Source organism: Siniperca chuatsi, linkage group LG21 (assembly GCF_020085105.1).
Source record: "Siniperca chuatsi isolate FFG_IHB_CAS linkage group LG21, ASM2008510v1, whole genome shotgun sequence".
In the NCBI taxonomy this organism is placed as follows: Eukaryota; Metazoa; Chordata; class Actinopteri; order Centrarchiformes; family Sinipercidae; genus Siniperca; species Siniperca chuatsi.
In genome coordinates, this window is record NC_058062.1 from 25,282,062 (window position 1) to 25,304,918 (window position 22,857).

Consider the following 22,857-nt stretch of genomic DNA (forward strand, 5'->3'; position numbering starts at 1 on the left):
GTAGTAATAGAGGTGCGTTTGTTTCAAGTAATATTTGAACATTATTTTAAGTATGATGTAAAAATGTGCTTACATGTGTGTGTGTTCCAGTTGCTGGCCACCCTGTTAATCCAGTATGAACGGATGAAAGGGGTTCAGTCATCTGGAGTAATGCTGATCTACTGGCTGCTGGCACTGCTGTGTGCCACAGTCACCTTCAGGTCCAAGATCCTCCAGGCCCTGGACCAGGTCAGTCTTGAACGAGCAGGATTAACTAAATTTGGATTAATAAAGTTAATAATAGTAACCTCTGGATATGTAACTGGTTTGGTGTGTTATTTGATCATCACATGTGATAAGTAATTCCCAAAACGTTAAACACCATTACCTTCAAAAGAGACAATATTATAGCAAATATACCACAAACAAAGCAGTATCTTACACTAGCCAGTTGCACAGGTTAAAAGCTTGATCTGTTTTTATTTTAAGCTATTGACGGTGTGTGTGTGGAGGTATACCACCTTCTATATCTACTATTCTCTGCTGCTGGTTGCTCTCTTCCTGTCCTGCCTGACGGACCAGCTGCCCCTCTTCTCCCAGGCCATTAAAGACTCGGTGAGACTACCTCACACTGTAAATCTGTCTCTTTCTCTCCCTGCTCCTCTCTTGTTACGTTTCTCACCCTGTCACTCATTTATATCAAGGGCTGGAAACCTTTACACTTTTCTGTAATTGAATTCCCAGTTGGATGCTGCACTGAGCCAAGCCTGATAATTATGTCTTATCAATCAAGTTCTATGAACACAGGTGGAGCCCTGTAATGGAGCTCCATGTGTTTAACCTCCCATCCTAGAGCAGAGGTATCAAAGTCTGACACCGTGACCCCCCCTCAAACAAAATCAAGTTCACTGCTCTCCCCAAAACTTTAAAACATGATGGATCTCAGACTAGTTCTGGACTCACACAGAACGTCATTTTTCTATCATTTCTAAGCAGATTTATGGACATTTATCTCGGGAAATGTAAGTCACACTGAATCTTAAAATATGTGTATCGATTTTTGATGCACATTGCAGCAATCTGTTTTATAGTAACTTAAAGGGACAGTACACATATTTCTCCTCTTACCTGTAGAGCTGTTTATCCATCTAGATTGGTTTGGTGTTAGTTGGCGAGTTTTGATGTCTGCCTTCTCTTGAATATAACGGTATGGTATAACGGTACTATATGGCACTCGGCTTGTGGAGCTCAAAGCAACGTCTCTTTCCAGAAATCATGACCCTATTACTGCAGAATCCTGCTCACAACAAGGTCTGTGGATTATCTTGAGTAACTGGGTCATGATTTATGGAAAGAGATGTTGCTGTTGTATTTTTTTGGCATTTTGAGCACCACAGGCCGAGTGTCATATAGTTCCATTAGACCGTGTTGGTGAGCGCTCAAATCAGCAGCCGGACTACCGTAACTAACTTCCTGTTGTTTTTACAACAGGATGCACCTGTCCCTTTCACCTCACACAGTATCTTTGCCTCACATCCCCTGAATAAAGCGTACAGTCACAGTGATTTCTTCTATCCTTCTAGTTGCTTAATCTTAAATGGATGCACATTTGACTCAGTGACTCAGCAGCAGAAAAATCTTTTGGGTCTAACTGTAATGTTTTTATTTTCAGAATCCCTGCCCTGAGCCGGGAGTTTCTTTCCTCTCCAGAATAACCTTCTGGTGGATCACCAGGTAAGCAGACGATTAATATCCCAGAGGTGTGAATATTTGTGTGTGTCTCTTGCTGTTTCCATTCTCCAGCTGTCTTTGACTTATTATTAATTTGGAAGATTAAATGAAATTCTCAAAATATATACTGTATGTTTAATATACATGTGTTATTTTGATATAAAAAAGTACAGTCTTTTTAGTATGAAATTCCCTCTTTGTGATACTATCCCTCCACTGCAGCTCAGCAAGGAAACACTGTCCAGGGAAACACAAAGAAGGAATTCTGAACTAAACAGACTTTGAGAGATCTCCACTTAATTTGTCTAACTCAGATTGTCGAAGCCTCTTATCAACTTCAGATAAATGTTTTTTCACAGAACAAGGACTGTGGATTTTGTCTCTCATCACTTCAAAGCAAGCAAAACCGGTTTCAATGTACATTTGGGCTCGTGAGAATTGTTTTTTAGACAGACTTGAAAAACTGAGAACCTATCCTTGGCTGTGGAAAAATAATATTTCTCTAGCTTGGTTATCATTCAGCAAAGAGTTGCAGTTCATGATTTCTTGATGATTTTAATAAAAAAACAGAAAAATATCATAAATGATGACCATTTTTTTCCCACAGTGTAATATTGCCTCTTATTCTGCAGTGGGAAAAACCATATGTGGAAAGATCTAAATAAAAAGAGTCAAGGTCAGGTGACCTACGGTATATGGCAGAAATGTTGTGTCATGGTTTCACCAAATGTGCTTGCGAGACAGAGAACTTAATGAGATACACAGTGTTCATCTGAAAGTGCGGGCCGGTTTGTTTCTAAATGTTTGCAGCAGGCCAAGTTATAAAGTGTGCACCTTTTTTGAAAACCTTACTAAAGGATGGAGAGGATTACACTGGTGGAGGTGTGTGTTGTGGTACCTATGTCATGGGACTCAGCACCACGTCAAATAAGCATTTGTGACCCTCTTTTGATATTGTTTTCCTTCTGCCAGTCATGACCCTTCTGTGTTACTTGTGCCTCAGATTGCACTTCCAAATCCTTTGTGTTGTATCACTGGACTTAAATGCTTCTCTCCTTCTCCTCCATTCCCTCTTGTCTCTACCAGGATGATGGTGACGGGCTACAAGCGCCCACTGGAGGAGAAGGACCTGTGGTCTCTGAACCCCGACGACCGCTCCCAGAGAGTGGTTCCGAAGCTGGTGTGTTGCTGGAACACAGAGTGCCAAAAGGTCAAAAGGTCAGGAGCTCAGTATAGCAGGGAATGACTACTGTAAGAAAATATACAGAAATGTTCAACATTGTTACCTTGGTAAAACCTCATCTGTTAGATACTCTGCTAGATTTGATGTACATGGGAATAGGAATATTTAGCTTTCCTTTTTTACAGAATAACTGCAAGCAAATGACATGCACAAAGTTCAGGATAGAGTATAGGTGTTGATTAGATGTTGTGGCAATCAACTTCTGTCTGAAGACTCAACCAACCTGTGATTACTACACCTAAAACTCATCATTTTCACAATAACATCGAGATTTTGTGTGGAAATCTCATCTTGCACTTAAATATTTAGAGGTGGCATTGAGTGGTGAAAAAAATCACACAAATTATTTCTGACTACAAACTATTTTATTTAGAATATTTAATTGAAGCAGTCTGCCTTTCCTTTTATTTTCTCTTCCCAGGACAGAGCAGAAAACTTTGTACTCCCCTAAGCGGGTCCCACAGAGTGAGGGCAAAGAGGGCCAAGCTGTGGAAGAGTCTGAAATCTTGATTGTAAAATCTCCCCAGAAAACAAAGGAGCCCTCCCTGTTCTGGGTACTTTGCCTGACCTTCGGGCCCTACTTCCTCATCTCCTGCCTCTATAAGATCATCCATGACATCCTCATGTTTGTTGGGCCCGAGATCCTCCGGTGAGAAACCTCTGTTTTGCTCAAACACATAGACCCTTTAATAGGATGCAATTGGCTTGTAGTATTATTTGATTTATATGAAATGAAAATGTATCATTGATGTATCTGGGACTCATCCACTTTTTTCAGGTCAAGTGGGTCAAATATTAATGTTTGGGGCGGGGCCCCAATTCAGGGGCCACCTTTCCACACTGAATATATTATTATGGACTAAAAAGACCATCTCATTTAAATGGCTCCACAAATTGTGGCAGAGAAATGCCGACATTTGGAGGATACAGCTGCTGTCTTACTTGCAGCCCTCACTGTCCCACAATCCACAAGTTGTTTAAAGATGTGTTCAGGTGCTCATTAATCATTTATCAGGTCATGTCATGTGACCATGTTGTATTTACTCTGTGTTCAAGTTGTCATCAGTCATGTTTAACACATGACATGGACTGGACTGATGAAAAGGCCACTGCAGGACTACAACCATTAGACTAGATTAGATTAGATTATTTGTGCAATGGCAATAAAGTCATAAAATAGAGTACAGGTACTGAGTCAACGAAATGCAGTTTAGCATCTAACCAGAACTGCAAAAAGCAGTCAAGTGAAGAGTAATATACAAATGTATAGCGTTATATATATATATATATATATATATAAATAACAATAAGGGTAGATATAAATATGCTAATATATACAGTATGAACATGTGCAGCAGTTACAGTAGGTAGTGCAGGTATAATTATAAAAGTACAAGTAATGCTAATAGTAAGACATTTTATACAGAATAATATCACCGTGGTGCAGAGTTCAGCAAGTTGACAGCTGAAGGGAAGAAGCGATTCCTGAGCCTGCTGGTCCTGGAACGAAGAGTCCTGTAGAGCCTCCCAGAAGGGAGGTGGGAGCGCTGAATAGCCTCAGTAGTGGGAAGTGGAGAACCTGTGATGTGTTGGGCAGTTTTCACCACCTTCTGCAGTGATTTCTGGTCTGAGACAGAGCAGTTGCCATACCATGCTGTGATGCAGCTGGTAAGGATGCTCTTGATGGTGCAGTGGAAGAAGTTCACCAGAATCTGAGGAGTCAGATAGACCTTTTTTCAGTCTCTTCAAAAAGAAGAGATCAGGGTTGAAGTGTTAAGGGTCCAAGAGAGGTCCTCAGAGATGTGGACACCCAGAAGCTTGAGATACGCTCAATCAGAATCAGAAATAATTTATTGATCCCCGAGGGGAAACTCTTTTGTTACAGCAGCTCACTATCACGTCAGTGCACACAGGAATAGAAGTTCTAAGCAAAAAATATAATACACTATAATACAGGTTAGATAAATTAAGTACCAAGTGGGTATAAGTATAAAATTAAAATAAGTGTGAAGTGCAAAGTGGATTACCGGTTGATAAGTATGTACGGTGTAATAGTACAATGTAATAATATAAGTAATAACTTGACAGTACATGCACTACTACTTAAGTGTAGCTTATTAAGATTGTTATGATACGATGGATATTGCACAGCAGTAATAGAAGTATGAATAAATATCAATAAATTAAACTGAAAACCGAGTATATTTCACCGGAATAGTAAACAGAGAATATCACACAATTATTTCAAGTATTACAGTGATGTTAATGATCCAATGTCCAGTTTAATGACTTAGGGTCATATAGACTTAGAGGGAGGAGTTAAAGAGTCTGATGGCCACAGGCAGGAATGACTTCCTGTGGCACACTGTGGTGCATTTTGGGGGGATGAGTCTTTCGCTGAAGGTACTCCTTTGTTTGACCTGCACATCATGAGTGGGTGGGAGACACTGTCCAAGATGGCGTATAGTTTGGCCAGCATCCTTCTCTCTGACACCACCGCCAGAGAGTCCAGCTCCACCCCCACAATGTCACCGGCCTTACGGATCAGTTGGTTGAATCTGTTAGCGTCCGCTACCCTCAGCCTGCTGCCCCAGCATGCAACAGCATACAGGATAGCACTGGCCACCACAGACTCATAAAACATCTTCAGCATTGTTCAGCAGATGTTGAAGGACCTCAGCCTCCTCAGAAAATAGAGGCGGCTCAGCGGTTCAGCAGGAAGATGATGGCGTCCTCGGCCCGGTGTCCTCTCCTCTCTAGTAGGACAACTCACATACTGGGTGAAATTAGTCAGTGTTGTTGAAACACTGACATGGTTGAAGTCACCCGAGATTAATATGAGTGCACTTGGGTGTTGAGTTTGGAGTTGTGCTATGGCGGTGTGAATGGCGTTGCACGCCGATGCCGGGTTAGTAGAGGGGAGGATGTAAACAGTCATAACAATGGCATGTGAGAATTCACGTGGCAGATAATATGGCCGGAGTCCCACAGCTAACAGTTCAATGTCTGAGCTACAGATACTCTGCTTGATAATAACGTGACCAGGGTTACACCATCTGTTGTTGACCAGAACAGCAAGCCTGCCGCCTTTCCGCTTACCGTTCCCGGTGTGATCCCTGTCGGCCCGAACAGTCTGAAAGCTGTCGATGGAAACGTTATGATCTGGGATATCCTGGTGTAGCCATGTCTCTGAGAAGCACATCAAACTACACTCATGGAACTCCATCTGACTCCGGGCTAACGCCGTTAGCTTGTCCATTTTATTCGCCAGTGATCTCGCGTTGCCCATTAAGAGAGAAGGCAGACACGGCTTAAATCTTTTGTTCTTAAGTCTCTTTTGTCTGCACCCTTCTCTCTTCCCTCGCCGCCTCGTTCCACCTCTGCGTCCTCGGTGTGTCCTCTTCCAGATCTCAGTGGGGATATCGGTTGTCCTGGGCGCCATGCCGCTCGGCTTCAGCGCGATCAGCTGTTCCCTGGTGTAAACAATGTGGCCAAACAGCTGATCTGCAGCGGTGCCCTGACAGAGTAGCAGGAGAAGTTTCATGGCGAGAAAAAGTACCAAAACACTTTCTACTCTCATTTTCGTAAAGAGCGTAGTTTACACACATGTTACTCAAGTTTGGAAGAAAAAGGAAAGCTAAAAGTTGGAAAAAGTAAGGCGACGAGACGGAGCTACGGCAACAGGCAGCATGCACGTTGGCGCATGAGCACTATATGCACGTCCGTGCCGTTGATACGGATGGGGGGGTGATACGGATGTGATCTTTCTGAAGTCCACAGTGATCTCTTTGGTCTTCTTGGTGTTGAGGGCCAGGTTGTTGTTGGCGGCACACCACGCCGCCAGGTGCTGGACCTCCTCCCTGTAGGCAGAGTCATTGTTGTCACTGATGAGGCCAATGCAAACTGTCAGTGCTCTCATCAAGGTGTGTATTTAGTTAGGACATAACTTGCTTGAACATCTACTGCTTTGCTCATGTGTGTAGTCCGCTTGTGGCAGAAAGTTGAGAAGGCAGCCGGGCCTCACTGACTACTGGATTACTGTACAAAACCTTATGACCGTATTTACTGATTATGGTGAAACTAGCGATATGGGGCACTGAATTTGATGAATTTACTGCTTATGAGACCACAAATGAGACAAGAATTAGGTTTGAAAAATGATAGGCACCGCAGTGTTTCTGGGGGCCGAGCCTTTCAGATTAATGTACAAAAACACACAACTTTATTCACTGATTTTGGTGAAACTGGGTGATGATGATGATACTTTATTGTCAGATCGATTCTGAAATGTTTCTTGCATCACAGCAGCTCCCTTTGCAACATCAAAGAGATCATATTTTATGGATAAAATATTTTCTGGTTTTCCCTTTGATGTCCTCTGGCTGCTCTGCCTCAGTGATTTATGGAATTTCCTGATGGACAGAAAGCTTTACTTGTTGCTAAGTAACCGCTAACTGCTGCTTATCTGTCTTATTAGCTGACTCTGCCCGGACTGGGAGCACAGATCACCGGCTGAGTGATGTTGTTTACAGCGTTAGCACAGGACCTTTGGACCGCCGAGAGGAGGTTTTCAGGGCCAACATGGAATACAGTACCGAGGTGAACGGCTCTGACCAGGACTCAGACTCAGTGGGTTCAGGCGGGGACGGGAAGAGCGTCAAGCGGTAGAGGAGTGAGTGAGAGGTCAGGCATAAGTCAGCACCCCGGGGTCAGAATCAGAATCAGAAATACTTTATTGATCCCCGAAGGGAAACTCTTTGTTACAGCAGCTCGCCTTTACGTCAGTGCACACAGGAGAAAGTACTAGCAAAACATATAATACAATACACTATAAAAACAGGTCAGAAAATAAATTAAGTACCAGGTGGGCATAATTATAAAATAAAATAAGTGTGAATCTGGGTGCCCGTTGTAAAACCGGGCTTGAAAAGCACCTCTGTAACGTTACTGTGTCTTTGTCATCAAAGTGCTGGTCGGAGCCACTGTAATCAATAGGGAGTGAATTCACATAAAAGCCTGTTTTTATAAATGTGTGTTTTTTGAAGGGATTTAAAAGATTAAACTGATTTTGCTAGCCTAATTTCCTCAAGCAGGCGGTTCCAAAGTCCAGGCGCCCTAATAGAGAAAGCACAGTCACCTTTAGTTTTGAGTCTGGACTATGGAACAACCAAAAGGGCCTACCCAAGGATCTCAGGCAATATAACTAGGGCCTAGACCTTTCTGTGCTCTTAAAGTAATCAGTAGGATCTTACATTTACATTTAGTGCCAGTTAAAATCCCAGCTGCAGCATTCTGAACAAGCTGGAGACGGAAGATAGATTTTTGACTGAGGCAGGTATAAAGAGAGTTGCAATAGTCTAGACGAGATTAATTAAAAGAATGAATTACTTTCTCAAAATCAGCAAGAGATAAAAATGACTTGATTTTTTTTGATATATTTTTTTAGTTGAATGAAGCAGGACTGCACAGCTCTTTACCTGCTCCTCGATAGTCAGGTCACTGTCAAAAATCACTCCTAAGTTTCTGGCCATAGGCTTTATATTACATAAGTCACCTAGATCATGTAAGAAAATATTTCTTGCATTATGCTGTCTGAATAAGAGTATTTCAGTTTTGCTGTCATTCAACTGAAAGTTTTTTGATCTCCAGCATTTAATGTCCTTGAGACAGTTTCTGAGGGTATTACAGCAGTTCGGATCATTGTCTTAAGGGTAACTATAATTGTTTTTCATCAGCATAGCTATGGAAGGAAACATTGTGCTTTCGAATTATTTGACCTAATGGAAGCATATAGTCAAGAATTGAGCACTGTGGTACCCCACAGGGGATGTCTGCTATGGACGACGTGGACTTGCCTATAGTGACTGAGAAAGTCCTATTTAATAAAAACGATTTGAGCCAGCTCAGTGCTAGGCCTGAGATACCTACCAACTGTTCGAGGCGCTCAATTAAAATAGCATGGTCTACGGTATCAAAAGCTGAACACAGGTCTAAAAGGATTAAGACTGAGTAATCTCCTACATCTACTGTGAGGAGGAGGTTGTTTGCTGCTTTGACAAAGGCTGTTTCTGTGCTGTGTAAAGCTCTCAAACCTGACTGGAATTTTTCAAAAATATTATTAAGGTTCAGATGAGATAATAAATGGGTAAAACAATTTTTTTCTAAAACCTTTGATTAAAAAGGCAGTTTAGAATTCTAAAATCTAAAATTAGTAAGATTGGATGCATCAAGGCTGGGCTTTTTATGAAGAGGTTGTACTACTGCATGCTTAAACCAAGATGGAGAAATCCCTGTGGCCAGAGAACTGTTGACAATAGACAGAATGCTAGGACCTACTGTGTCAAAGACATCTTTGAGAAATTTTGTTGGAACAACATCAGAGCAGAGGACCTCATTTAAGAGACAATATCCTTTAAAAACAAAGAAATTGGTTGAAAACTATTTAAAACAGCTGAATTTCCCAGCATAACAGAGAAGTCCATTTCAGCTGGTGAAATCTGGCCTCTTATATTATCGACCTTCTGACCTTCTTCGTTTGGCGACAGCAGAATAACATTTTACTAGCTATGTTACCTATGTTATTTCCTGACCGCAGACGTTTTCCACTTCACTCTGCATTTTAGTGCATTTCCCACACATACACCTATAAACGGGCATATATAGAAAATGTTTTATATACGGCTTGTGATTGAAATACAAAATCCACTGTTGTGTGGCACAGTAAGCAGGTAATGAGCGTAATATTTACCAAACAGAGATATAATCTTTGTTTTTTTTCAGACAGAGGATGAACTAAGGGGCTGAATAAAGAGCCAGTATAAGATAAATAATGATTTTTTTGAATCATGCAAAGCTACTGTTGTTGAATCCCTGAATAAAGATATAGAGCTGGAAATGAACATAATAGGTCCGCTTTAAGTCATCAGTCATCAATCCTTTTTATTACAGAGACATTTTAGATACATCTTCGATGTAAGTTATGTTGTTTATTAAGGCATTAGTCAGTCAATCACACAATAAATCAAACTTTATTTAAATAGCACAAGTCATACATCAAATGCAACTCCAAGTACTTTATTTAAATTAATAAAATAAAGTACAATATAATAAAATAAGAAATAACAGTAAAAGTGCAAATTGAAATAAACACACACTAGATAAAAGCCAGGCTAAAAAGTTTTCTTTTAAGGATATCCACACGCTCTGCTCCCCTCATGTCCTCCGGCAGGATGTTCAACAGGCTGGGGCCATAGTGGCTAAAAGCTGCTTCGCTGTAGGTCTTAGACCGGACCCTAGGAACAACCAAGAGACAATTACCAGAGGACCTGAGGGATCTAGTGGGTGCATATCTTGAAACCATGTCAGATGAGTAGTCGGAAGCAAGACCATTTAGTGATTTGTAAACCAATAAAAGAATCTTAAAATGAATTCTAAAACTAACAGGTATCCAGTGCAGCAATTTTTAAAACCGATGTAATGTGTGCTCTCCTTCTGGTCTTGGTCAGCAGACGAACAGCTGATTTTTGTACAAGTTGAAGTTGATCTATGACTTTTTTTGGTAGACCAGAAAGACGAGCATTACAATAGTCCAGCCTACTAGTGATAGAAGTGTGCAAAAGTTTCTCAATATTGGCCTGGGAGAGAATCGAACATTTTATTAGAGTCTATGATGACACCAAGGTTTTTAGCCCGCTGCCTGGAACTAAGTGTCAGTGACTTCAATTTAGAGGTCAGTTTCTCTCTCTGTGCCTCTGCTCCAATGACAAGTACCTTTTGTTTTATCCTGGTTGAGCTGAAGGAAGTTCTGAGCCATCCAAGCATTAATATCTAAAATACACTAGTGGAGGGCATCGATAGAGCTTGTGTCATCAGGAGACACAGCAATATAGAGTTAAGAATCATCAGCATAACTGTGAAAATTGATGCCATGTCTCCTGATGACACTGCCAGTACACTGTACTGGGGCAGCATATAAAGACTGAACACGACTGGACCAAGGATCGAGCCTTGTGGTATGCCACAGTTGATGTCATATTTCTTAGAGGAGTGTTCGTTGAGCACAACAGAAGTCTCTACCTGTGAAGTAAGATGTAAACCACTTAAGAGCAGTGCCAGTGAGGCCCACACATTTGTGTAGTCTGTCTATGAGAATGTTGTGGTCAACTGTATCAAATGCTGCACTCAGGTCAAGGAGAACAAGGACAGAGTTTTTTTTTTGTGTCCAAGTTGATTCTAAGGTCATTCACAACCTTTACTAAGCCGTTTCTGTGCTGTGATGGGCCTGAAAACCTGACTGACACTTTTCAAAAATGCAGTTTGAAGTAAGAAAATCATTTAGCTGCTTAAAAACGAATTTCTCTAAAATTGAGCCTAAAAACAGAAGATTAGAAATTGGTCTAAAATTGCTGAGAACTTTTATAAATATTATTTATTTATAAATATTATTTATTCCTTTTTTGTGAGATTATGCTGGCACCAATCATCTGCTAACCCTACTTCCCTTCCCATATTTTGATTTGTATTCTTCTGACTTATTTTCCCTTTTCCTTAGCAGCTCTTTTTAAACTTGACCTTCCCCTTCCCCTTCCCTAACCTTCCTCCCCCCCTAACCCTAACCTTTCCCCTTTTCCTTTTCCCTAACCCTAACCTTCCTTCCCCTTCCCTAACCCTAACCTCCTCTGCCCTAACCCTAACCTTTCCCCTTTTCCCCTTCCCTAACCCTAACCTCCTCTGCCCTAACCCTAACCTTTTCCTTTTCCCTAACCCTAACCTTCCTTCCCCTTCCCTAACCCTAACCTCCTCCGCCCTAACCCTAACCTTTCCCCTTTTCCTTTTCCCTAACCCTAACCTTCCTTCCCCTTCCCTAACCCTAACCTCCTCCGCCCTAACCCTAACCTTCCTTCCCCTTCCCTAACCCTAACCTCCTCCGCCCTAACCCTAACCTTTCTCCTTTTCCCTAACCCTAACCTTCTTCCCCTTCCCTAACCCTAACCTTTTCCTTTTTCCTAACCCTAACCCCAAGTTTCCGTCTTTTACTTACCTGTTTTCCTTTACCTACTTACCTTCTCATACTGGTGAGAAGGGTGACCATTTGATCCTCCTTACCTTTGGTTCAGTTTCTTTCTCTTCTCCCCTTCTTTCCGGTCAGGTTCCATCCAGCGAGATCTCTGTTACCTAGAAGATGTAAAAAATTAAATAAAAAACACATTTTTTAACACGGGATTGGCCTGTAGTTTTAAGCTTTTAAACTGAGTATTAGGCCTTAGGCAGACATTGCTGCAACAGGGCTATTCTGTTTTATCCTTTTGTTGTGTTTTTGTGTATTTTTTCCATTATGTACATTATGATTTACTACATGCATGTTTTCTTTTCTATTGAAGCACTTATTCATGTTAATATTATTAATATAATTTTTTGCATCTCCCTTTGACTGATCAGCACTTACCTTTTTTTCTTTCCAGTACTTACTGCCCTGCTGCAGTTCTGTTTGTCTGTTTTGTTTTGTTTTTCCCCAATGCCTCTTAAAATAGTACTTTTTTTAAATATCGCTTTTAACAGATTATTTTAAGTATATGTTAAAGTAAGGGGACATTAGGGCTTTTTTCTGACCCCGCTGCTCTCCTGAATTATACCTGAGTGCTTACTTTTTATGAATTATTAATGGTGGTGTCTCAAATCTCCCCGTTACAGGAGATTTAACTGAACCCTTTCGCCATTTCTAACCCTAACCCTAACCCTAACCCTCTCTCTCTCTCTCTCTCTCTCTCTCTCTCTCTCTCTCTCTCAAAACCTAACACGGCAGCGGCGGATGGCCGCCCACCATTGAGTCTGGTTCTGTCCAAGGTTTCTACCTCTTAAAGGAAGTTTTTCCTTGCCACTGTGACCAAATGCTTGCTCATGGTGGGATTTGTTGGGTCTCTGTAATTAATATTATAAAGAGTACAGTCTAGACCTGTTCTATAGGAAAAGAGCAATGAGATAACTTCTGTTATGAATTGGTGCTATATAAATAAATAAGTAAAAATAAAAGAGTCTAAGGTTACCTCACATAGTTAGGGGATTCTGAGTTGTCACTCCTTAGCTGAGCAATGCCAGACCCCTCATGGTAGTTATCTTATCCCTGAAGTATGCCGCAAACTCCTCACATATGGATGTGGAGAAAAAATCACCGGAGGGGACTGGGTTAATCAGATGGTCAATTGTGGAGAAGAGAATTTTTGGATTGTTCTGATTATCACTAATCAGTTTGGAGAAATTAGCTTGTCTAGCATTTTTGATTGCCTTATTGTACACATCAAGATGCTCCCGGAAAAATGTTGTGAAGGACATTTCTGCTGCATGACAGTTTTTCTTTAATTTAGTAATTTTTGTCATTTCTCTAGGGGACTCTCTGTTTGGGGTTAGCTTTCTTTGTTTGATAGTGTCAGTAGTTGACCTGAGTTTGGTAGTTAAGTGATTTACCAGACCATCGCATGATGGTAAATGGACTGTACTTGTATAGCGCCTTTCTAGTCTTCCGACCACTCAAAGCGCTTCACACACTACATATCACATTCACCCCATTCGCACAATAATGGCAGGTGCCAACTGCTCATCAGTCCAAAGAAATCATTCACACACCGAAGGCACACCCTCAGGAGCAATTTGGGGTTCAGTGTCAGGACATGTGGGCTGGGGGAAGCCGGGATCCGCTCTACCACTAAGCCACAGCCGTGAGGAGGGTAGAATAGCTGCTGCTATACTATCTCTAAACAGGTCATGAAATTTGCAACAGCCTCAGGGGTAAGACAATGTTTTTTAACAAGGCGTTGTGTATTTTTCAGTGCTGTGCAGGCTGTTGCCAAAAAGAATACACAGAAATGATCAGACATAGCCATATCAACAATAGAGGATACATCAACAGTAAGTCCATGTGTGATCACCAGAGCTAAGGTGTGGCCGTGGCAATGGGTGGGACCAGTGACGTGACAATAGGAACCACTCTAGCTCAAAAAATGTCTGAAATGGTTCTGACGAGCAGATCCATCCATCCATCCATTTTCTACCGCTTGGTCCCCGTTAGGGGTCGCGGGTGACTGAGCCTGTGACTTCGGGCCTTAGGCAGGGCACACCCTGGACAGTGGCCAACTTGTTCACTCACACATTCATTCAATACGGGCAATTTAGAGTTATCAATTAACCTACACATGCATGTCTTTGGAAGGAAGCCGGAGAACCCGGAGAGAACCCACGGTAACACGGGGAGGACATGCAGACTCCACCCAGAGATGTCACACATCACTTGTGTGATGTTGGTCCGGTCCGGGAATCGAACCCACGAACCCACGATCTCCTTATTGGGAGGCAGGAGCTGTAGCCGCTCTGCCACCGCACCCCTGATGAACAACAGTTTGTTGGTGATTTAATTATGGCTTTGTGTAATCATGTCCATAATGATGACTATTCACTTGACCCCATTCAGGCTGCTGATCCACTTCGCCAACAACTCCAGTGCCCCCTCCTGGCAGGGATACTTCTACACCGCTCTACTCTTTATATGTACCTGTGTGCAGTCGCTCATCCTCCAGAAATACTTTCATGTCTGCTTTGTCTCAGGCATGCGTCTGCGCACCGCCATCATCGGAGCTGTTTACAGGAAGGTACAGGCAAATTTAAAAGTGATTTTATCTTCTCTGCTTATGGTAAAGACTATGCAAATACAGTGACGAATAACAGAAAAGATGTAAAAGCACAGACTAAATAACAAGCAATGAAGTGGATAATATTAAGAGTACTATAGGAAAAGTGCAATGAGATAACTTCTGTTATAAATGGGTGCTATATAAAAAATATTAAATATTAGGTACTGCTCACCCCTTCCTCTGTTTTCACCCTGGAAGAGGTTGTTGCTTTATTGATTCAGCCATCATGATATTCTGATTATGAAAACTAATTCAAAGTTGATTAAAACTTACATTAACATAAAACATTCTTTAATTATTCTCCTGGTCAGTTGTGTGCATGATTTGGCTGTGAATCCACAGCTGGATTCTAACCTTTGTAGGGACTTTCCCCTCCCTGGATCTTCTCTTTCAGGCCTTGGTTATAAGCAGCGCAGCACGCCGCACCTCCACAGTGGGAGAGATCGTCAACCTGATGTCAGTGGACGCTCAGCGCTTCATGGATCTCATCACTTACATCAACATGATATGGTCTGCCCCTCTGCAGGTGGTGCTGGCCCTCTACTTCCTCTGGCAGGTAGGATTACACAGCAACTACAGATTCTCATACAGATCCAGTTCACCATTATAACCAACAACAGCCCCATGCTGAGGTAGTCTCATGTGAGCAGATTTTTTAACGTAAACATCCCATCGCTGCAGGCTGCATTGATGGGATAATGTCTTCTGGTTGCAACAAACTGCTGTTTTGGTGTGATGTAAAAAAAGTCTTTTTTTTCTTTTGCCCTTTTTTGTTCATTTAACAAAACAAGCTAAACTTCTCAAACACAGCAGATTCACACAAACACTGTATGCAAGAACTTTGCTAAAGTAAAATCATAAAATTGGCAAAGTTAGGACATCTGGAAATATCTGATCAAAGAACATGTTAACCAGACCTGACAAAGCATTCAGTGCTAACTGTCAGTACTTGACAGTTTTTGATACTTGATCCTATGTACACAATTTGGTTGGTATTAAAAAATATCCCTACCATTTTGTGACTGACTTTGTGAAAAGCTAACGATAGTGGAACACTTGGAAACTGGAAACTTGGCTTAACAGCTGTTGAAACATCACTTTCTACCTGTCACAGCTGAATGAACTGTATGTGTATGTACGTATATGTGATGACAGAGCAAAGTATCTGTTACCACATCAATCATGAATGAGCAATCTTCTGTAAAACACAAAAATGCGAAACAACTGGAAACTATATTGGAAATATGCGTGCTGAAGAATAGTCGGCTGGAGGCCGCTCTGCTTATTTATTTTATTAGTTCATTTATTCTAATGCAACCCTGTAGTCTGGGCAATGTTAGTGGAAATGCATTCTTAATGTGTTTTTTATTGTTGTTTTTATCTGTTGCTGTGCAGAACCTGGGTCCGTCAGTGCTGGCTGGAGTAGCTGTGATGGTTCTGATGGTTCCTGTTAATGCTGTCATTGCCATGAAAACCAAAACCTACCAGGTGGGACTTCTCCACACACCCACACACACACACACACACACACACACACACACACACACACACACACTGTCACACAAATCTTCACTTCCCTCTCTTAAAGCCATACAAAACTCCATTTATTGGCTATTCCCAGAGTTTTTAATGTTCCGATGGCTCAAAGACCTGTGCATTGTGTTAGGTCATGTGTGCAGTGACACAGTGAGGGCATATCCAACAGAGCACTTTTTATTTTCATTCATACACAGATGGAACAGACACACAGAAGTCGTACTCAACCAACTTGCTAGCACTGAGGATCCACAGTTAACCTTGTGTCAGTTTGTAGCGTTATGTGGCTTGTATTTGTTTCTTTAAATATTTTGTGCATGTGTGTGTGTTGAGCAGGTGGCTCAGATGAAGAGTAAGGACAGTCGCATTAAGCTAATGAATGAGATGCTTAATGGCATCAAGGTGCTGAAACTGTACGCCTGGGAGCTGGCTTTCAAGGACAAGGTGTCAGAAATCCGTGAGAGTGAGCTGCTGGTCCTGAAGAAGGCCGCTTACCTGGGTGCAATGTCCACCTTCACCTGGGTCTGTGCACCTTTCCTGGTAAGTACAGCAGAAAAGGACAGACATGCACCACAATGTACAAATGAAGTGCATAGTTTCTTTCAAAATTACACAGGACCTCATCATCTGGACATGGCATCATGTTCAGCTAGTGCAGACACCCAATCCAGCACCAGCATCTATACAGACTGGACAAGATGACGGAATGACAAGATCACAAGTGTCACTTCAATACAATTCAATACATGCTGCACTTCATTTGTCGGGAAACTTCATTTACTTATCTCATTTTCTGCAAATAAAAATGTATGCCATCGAAATAAATTGAAAAGGGCTGCAGTCCCATTACGATCTCTTTCTCTCTCTGTGATCTCTCTCCCTCCTGCTGGGGCACTTTACAGGTTGCCTTGTCCACTTTCACTGTGTACGTGCTGATCGACGAACACAACGTGCTCGATGCCCAGAAGGCCTTTGTGTCACTCGCGCTCTTCAACATCCTGCGTTTTCCTCTCAACATGCTGCCAATGGTCATCAGTAGTATGGTGCAGGTTGGTGTGCCACCAATTACATGCTCAGCACTCAGTCACGCTCAGTTGTCTCCATTGTTCCACTGGATAGCATTGCCTTTCGTTTTTGCTTTTCAGGTAGTAAGAAATAAGGTATGGAAGATGTCTGGTGTTTGACTTAGGTCATAGAAAAGACAACATAAAAAGACAACACAAACTTCCAAATTTCTACTTGGATATCGTACATCATGGAGCACCATCGGGTTCTGTTCATGTTGATGTTGATCTGGAGAGCATATCAGCAAACTTTAGAGGACCATGGACCATGATCCTGTTTTACCAGTTTTATTCTATTTTAGGTTATTTATTTAGTATTTATCTATTTTACTCTTTTAAATCCTATTTAAATATGTTTTTATTTTGTCTTCTTATATTGCCTTGTTTTTCTTTTCTTAATGTCTTCTATGTTTTATGTAAAGCACTTTGAATTATCTTGCTGTTGAAAGGAGCCCTTACCAAAAGAACAAACCAACCAGCCCTGAGTAGATGTAAAACCACAACACTAAATAAACTACCCAAAAATAGAAAAGTTACAATTCTAATCTCCCTATTAACACAAAACACAGGAGAAAAGAGAATGTAACAAAAATGGCAGCTCTCCCCTACAGAGCTTTCTGGCAAGGACTTAAAGGTAATAGTTAGGATGCAAAAAACAGCAACCCCCCCCACTCTAACAGTCCTCCAGCTCCTCCTGTCCATATGTCGAAGTGACCTTGGGAAAGACAATGAACCCCAAATTCCTCCTGATGGTCAGGCTAGCACCCTGCTGGTAGCTCACTGCCATGTGTGTGTGTGTGAATGAGATGCAAGTTGTAAAGCGCTAATAAATGCAGCCATTTACCATTTAACCACAGCTCAGCAACAATGGCAAGCTCCAGTGGGCTTCAACACCATTGGTGCTTGGACCCCTAACTATTCACACACATAGATGTCTTTAATTATTCAGAGAAACTAGGGGAAATGTTTGTGGAAAGACACATAGCTCTTGAATTATGTGTTATTTAATGTAATTTATCGCAGTGTTGTGAGCCCTACAAACTAAATTCCATTAACCTCAATGTTATTGGAGTGGAGGCAGAAATATGAGAGACAGATGTCTCAAAACCTGGCTGATTGTAACCAAAACGATCTGCATGGAGAGATACCACTAGAGGGTAGTGGGAAAATATGTTTATTTTTAATAATGATCTTTTATGTGCTTCATAGTATTTCATATGAACTTATATTGTGCTGTGGAGCCCCGATGACAGTGTTGACAAGTTGATGGTAGCACACAGCCGCACTGCTGTAAGCTAAAGGCATCAAAAGACAAAATGTCAGTGAGATTTAGAAATGACTTGATAATATTGAGGGGGGAGAGGTTAACTGTCTTTCTGTTGTTTTTTGTTTTCAGTGTGGATGGGAAACTTGACAAAAACAAGATGCAAGTGTGGGCAGAACTAAACTATTTGAACTGTAGTGACTAAATCAGTTTGAACAGTCAGTCCTTGTCAACTACCCACTCTTGGTCATTGTGGGTTTTCCTCCCTCTGTGTCTGTCTAGGCCAGTGTGTCCTTGAAGCGTCTGAGAGTGTTTCTATCACATGAGGAGCTGCAGGAAGACAGTGTGGAGCACAAAGCAGCAACAGGCTGTGAGTCTTTGTTTTTATCTACTGCTTTTCTTTTTATTGCTTCGTCTGTTGTGCCCTCCCTCCGCTCAGAAGTGTACATTCCCACATGTTGTGTAGATCCTCTTTCCTGTGCTCTCTATGTACCACAATGTACAGACGTGCTCAAATTTGTTGGTACCCCTTCCACAAAAAACACATGCACATTTTCTCTCAAATAACTTGAAACTGACAAAAGTAATTGGCATCCACCATTGTTTATTCCGTATTTAATAGAAATCAGACTTTTCTTTAGATTTTTTTTATTCAACATAATATTTTAAATGATAAAAAAATGAAATGGCATGGACAAAAATGATGTGACCCGTAACCTAATATTTTGTTGCACAACCTTTAGAAGCAATCACTACAATCAAACGTTTTGTCAGTGAGACTTCTGCACCTGTTAACAGGTTGTTTGGCCCACTCCTACCGGTGCCATCTCCAGACTGCAAGTTTCAGCTCTTTCCATAGATGTTTGATAGGATCCAGATCAGGACCCATAGAAGGCCACTTCAGAATAGTCCAGTGTTTTGTTCTTATCCATTCTTGGGTGCTTTTAGCTGTGTTTTGGATCATTATCCTGTTAGAGGATCCATGACCTGCTACTGAGACAGAGCTTTCTGACACTGGGCGTTACGTTTTGCAGCCCCAAAACATAACCGAGCCTCCTCCATGTTTCATTGTAGGTATGGTGTTCTTTTCATTGAAAGCCACATTTTTTTCATCTGTGAACATTTCTAAGGGGGTACCAACAAATATGTCCAGGCTATTTTAGAATAGCTTTGTAGCATAAAAAATAGTTAATCTCTTTTCACAGCTTCTTTGCTTTATTCTATTACGATGGTGTAGTCCCTCATTATTATTTATTCTATTACATTCTCGAGATTCTCGAGAAAGCTGAGAAACATTGCCCTGCAGAGCCATAGAGAGCCCCCGCAGTACACAGTAGTTCCAGACCCACAGTTTTAGACGTACGCATGCGCGGGTTTAAGCAACAGTCGTTGACTACATCATACCCAGAGCCATGTAATAATAATACTAATAATAAAACGTTATATATAGAGCATTTATCAAAACAAAGTACAAAGTGCTTCACAAAGAGAGAAATAAAATACTACAGTGAATGATAAAATATAAAATAAATAAAATACATAAAAACAATAAAACAAACAGACAGCTCAGGTAAGATCAGGATATGCTTTCCGATAAAAATGCGTTTTGAGAAGAGACTTAAAAGAAGAGACTGATTCAGACAACCTAATTTTTTCGGGCAAGTTGTTCCAGAGCCTCAGGGCCCTGATGGCAAAAGCTCTGTCCCCCTTAGTTTTCATCCTGTACTCAGGAAGACAACCCCTGCCTGAAGATCTCAATGTGTGAAGGTTCATAAGGAATTAAAAGGTCTAAAATATAATCTGGAGCCAGGCCATGAAGAGCCTTAAAAGTAATCAATAAGATCTTAAAATCAATCCTAAAACAAACAGGGAGCCAATGTAAAGAGGCTAAAACAGGTGTGATGTGGTCGTACTTCTTGGTCCTGGTTAACAGCCGAGCAGCTGAGTTCTGTACAGTCTGCAGTCGTGTCAAAGTTTTTTGATTAAGACAAGTGAACAGGCTGTTACAATAATCAAGGTGTGAGGAGATCAAAGCATGTACAACAGTTTCTGCATCACTAAGATTTAAAATAGATCGGATTTTTGCAATGTTTCTGAGGTGATAAAAACATGATTGGACAAGCTTAGTGATATGTTGCTCACAACATAAATTGTTATCAAACAGGACACCAAGATTTCTTGCAACAGGCTTGTAGCATGTTGTGACAGGTTACCAGTAGATGGCAGTATTTGTTTAGTGATGTGTTTGGGGCCAATATCAAGGATTTCAGTTTTATTTGAGTTGAGCTGTAAAAAATGTATCGACATCCAATTTTTTATGTCAGACAGGCAGAGAACTCAGCGTACTGAGGTCAGTGGACTTGACAGGGAGGTACAACTGCGTGTCATCTGCATAGCAATGAAAAGAAATCCCATGTCTGCGGATTACATCACCCAAAGGAAGCATGTATAAGGAGAACAGTATTAGACACAGAATTGAACATTGAGGCACACCGTACTTGATATGAGAAAAGGATGACATGAAGTTATTAATGCTGACACAGAATTTCCTATTGGACAGATAAGATGAGAACCAGTAGTGCAGTGCCAGATATGCCCACCCAGTGCCTCAGTCTATCTAAAAGAATGCCATGATCAACTGTGTCAAAGGCAGCACTTAAGTCCAGCAGCACAAGAATTGAGCACATGCCTACGCCGGCATTCATTAAAAGGTCATTGGTGACTTTGAGAAGGGCTGTCTCAGTGCTGTGGTGCTGACGAAAGCCAGATTGGAACTTTTCAAAGGTACTGTTGTTTTCCACAGCAGGAAGAAGCTGCTTATATATAAGTTTTCCGAGAATCTTTGAAATAAAAGGCAGTTTGGTTTTTTTAGGGCTGGCTGGACACTAGCAGTTTTAGAGAAATCTGGGACGCAGCCAGTAGACAGCGAGCTGTTAAAAATAATTTGTAAAAGGGGCGCAATACAATCCATAACTTCCAATAAGAACCTAGTTGGGATTTTGTCCAGAGGGCTGGAGGATCTTCTCATAAGAGACATGATGTCTGTGAGTTCAGGCAGAGTAATAGCAGAAAAATTGCTCAAAGAATCCCTGAGCAGGTGATCCACATCTAAAAAGGTAGGGTTGGGGGTGATACCAGATCTTATTAACTCCACCTTTTCTGCAAATTGCCCAGAAAAATTTTTCACATTCAGTATCACAATCAACAGGGGCACAAGGAGAGGCTGGGTTAACTAACTGATCCACAGTCTTAAATAGGAATCTGGGGTTGTGCTGATGGGCAGAAATAAGTGCAAAGAAATGACATGTTCTTGCATCCTTCACCATCCTATTATAAAGGAGTAATAACTCTTTCATGGCCACAAAGTGGACCTGGAGACCTGATTTCTCCCATCTGCGTTCTGCTCTTAACCATGGCTGTTTTCTAGTCTTTGAGTTTGGTCTATTTTTCAGAGGAGCTATGAGATCTAAGGTTGAAGAACACAGGTAGTTAAAAGAATCAACCAAATCGTTGGTGTTGGAGGAATCGGGAAACACACTGCCAGGAGAATTGAACAGTGTACAGAATTTTGAGGCACTATGCTCATTAAGGATGCGTGTGTACTTAGAGCGGGATAAGACAGTACTAGCAGCCTCTAATTCACAGTTAAAAACAATGCATAGGTGATCAGATACAAACATGTCCCTGATTTCCATAGATGGTATTCTCAGACCCAGACTAAAGACTAGGTCTAAAGTTTGGCCAGACACATGTTGCTGAAAGTAAATAGTTAGTGATATTTTAAAAATCAGCAGCAAGGGAATTAGAAGACTCAACATAATTTAAAATTAAAATCACCACAAAGAACAATTCTATCATAATTTAAAACAAGACTAGATAAAAATTCTGGGAGTTCCAATAAAAAGGAGCCAGCTGGTTTAGGGGGAGATAAATAATAGCAAATATGACCAGGAGTGGGCAACCAAGTTTAAACATGAGCACTTCAAAGGAGGAAAACTCACTGCAAGCTATGAGGTTACACTTTAAATGCTTCCTATAGACAGTAACAAGGCCACCACCATGACCACAGTCCCTAGGGCAGCTAAAGCAGTCATAATCAGGAAGACCTAATTCAGCGAGCTGACTGTGATCACCGGGATGTAACCAGGATTCTGTTAAGAACATGAAATCTAAATCAGTAGAAGAGATACAATCATTTAAAATAAACGTTTTGTTAGAGAGGGATCTTACGTTGAGAAGAGCCATCTTAAAAAGTCTGTGCTGGGTCAGAGCTAAAGTTGAGATTGGATGTAGAGTTCTGGCCCGGATCTTTATTAAATTATTATTATTGCTGTTTCAGCTGTGTTTGTTTCGTATTAA

At 41.2% G+C, this 22,857-nt stretch overlaps 1 protein-coding gene across 1 annotated transcript in view; it reads left to right on the forward strand.

Annotated features, from left to right (window-relative positions):
- The window catches only part of LOC122869184 (multidrug resistance-associated protein 1-like), a 64,647-nt gene that overhangs the window by 11,226 nt on the left and 30,564 nt on the right, over nucleotides 1–22,857 (forward strand). Inside the window, 11 exon segments of the mRNA XM_044181917.1 lie at nucleotides 91–228; nucleotides 469–594; nucleotides 1,652–1,713; nucleotides 2,797–2,928; nucleotides 3,375–3,602; nucleotides 14,415–14,592; nucleotides 15,029–15,190; nucleotides 16,030–16,122; nucleotides 16,507–16,710; nucleotides 17,073–17,219; nucleotides 18,781–18,868. Of these exon segments, the coding sequence (XP_044037852.1) occupies nucleotides 91–228; nucleotides 469–594; nucleotides 1,652–1,713; nucleotides 2,797–2,928; nucleotides 3,375–3,602; nucleotides 14,415–14,592; nucleotides 15,029–15,190; nucleotides 16,030–16,122; nucleotides 16,507–16,710; nucleotides 17,073–17,219; nucleotides 18,781–18,868 (1,558 nt within the window).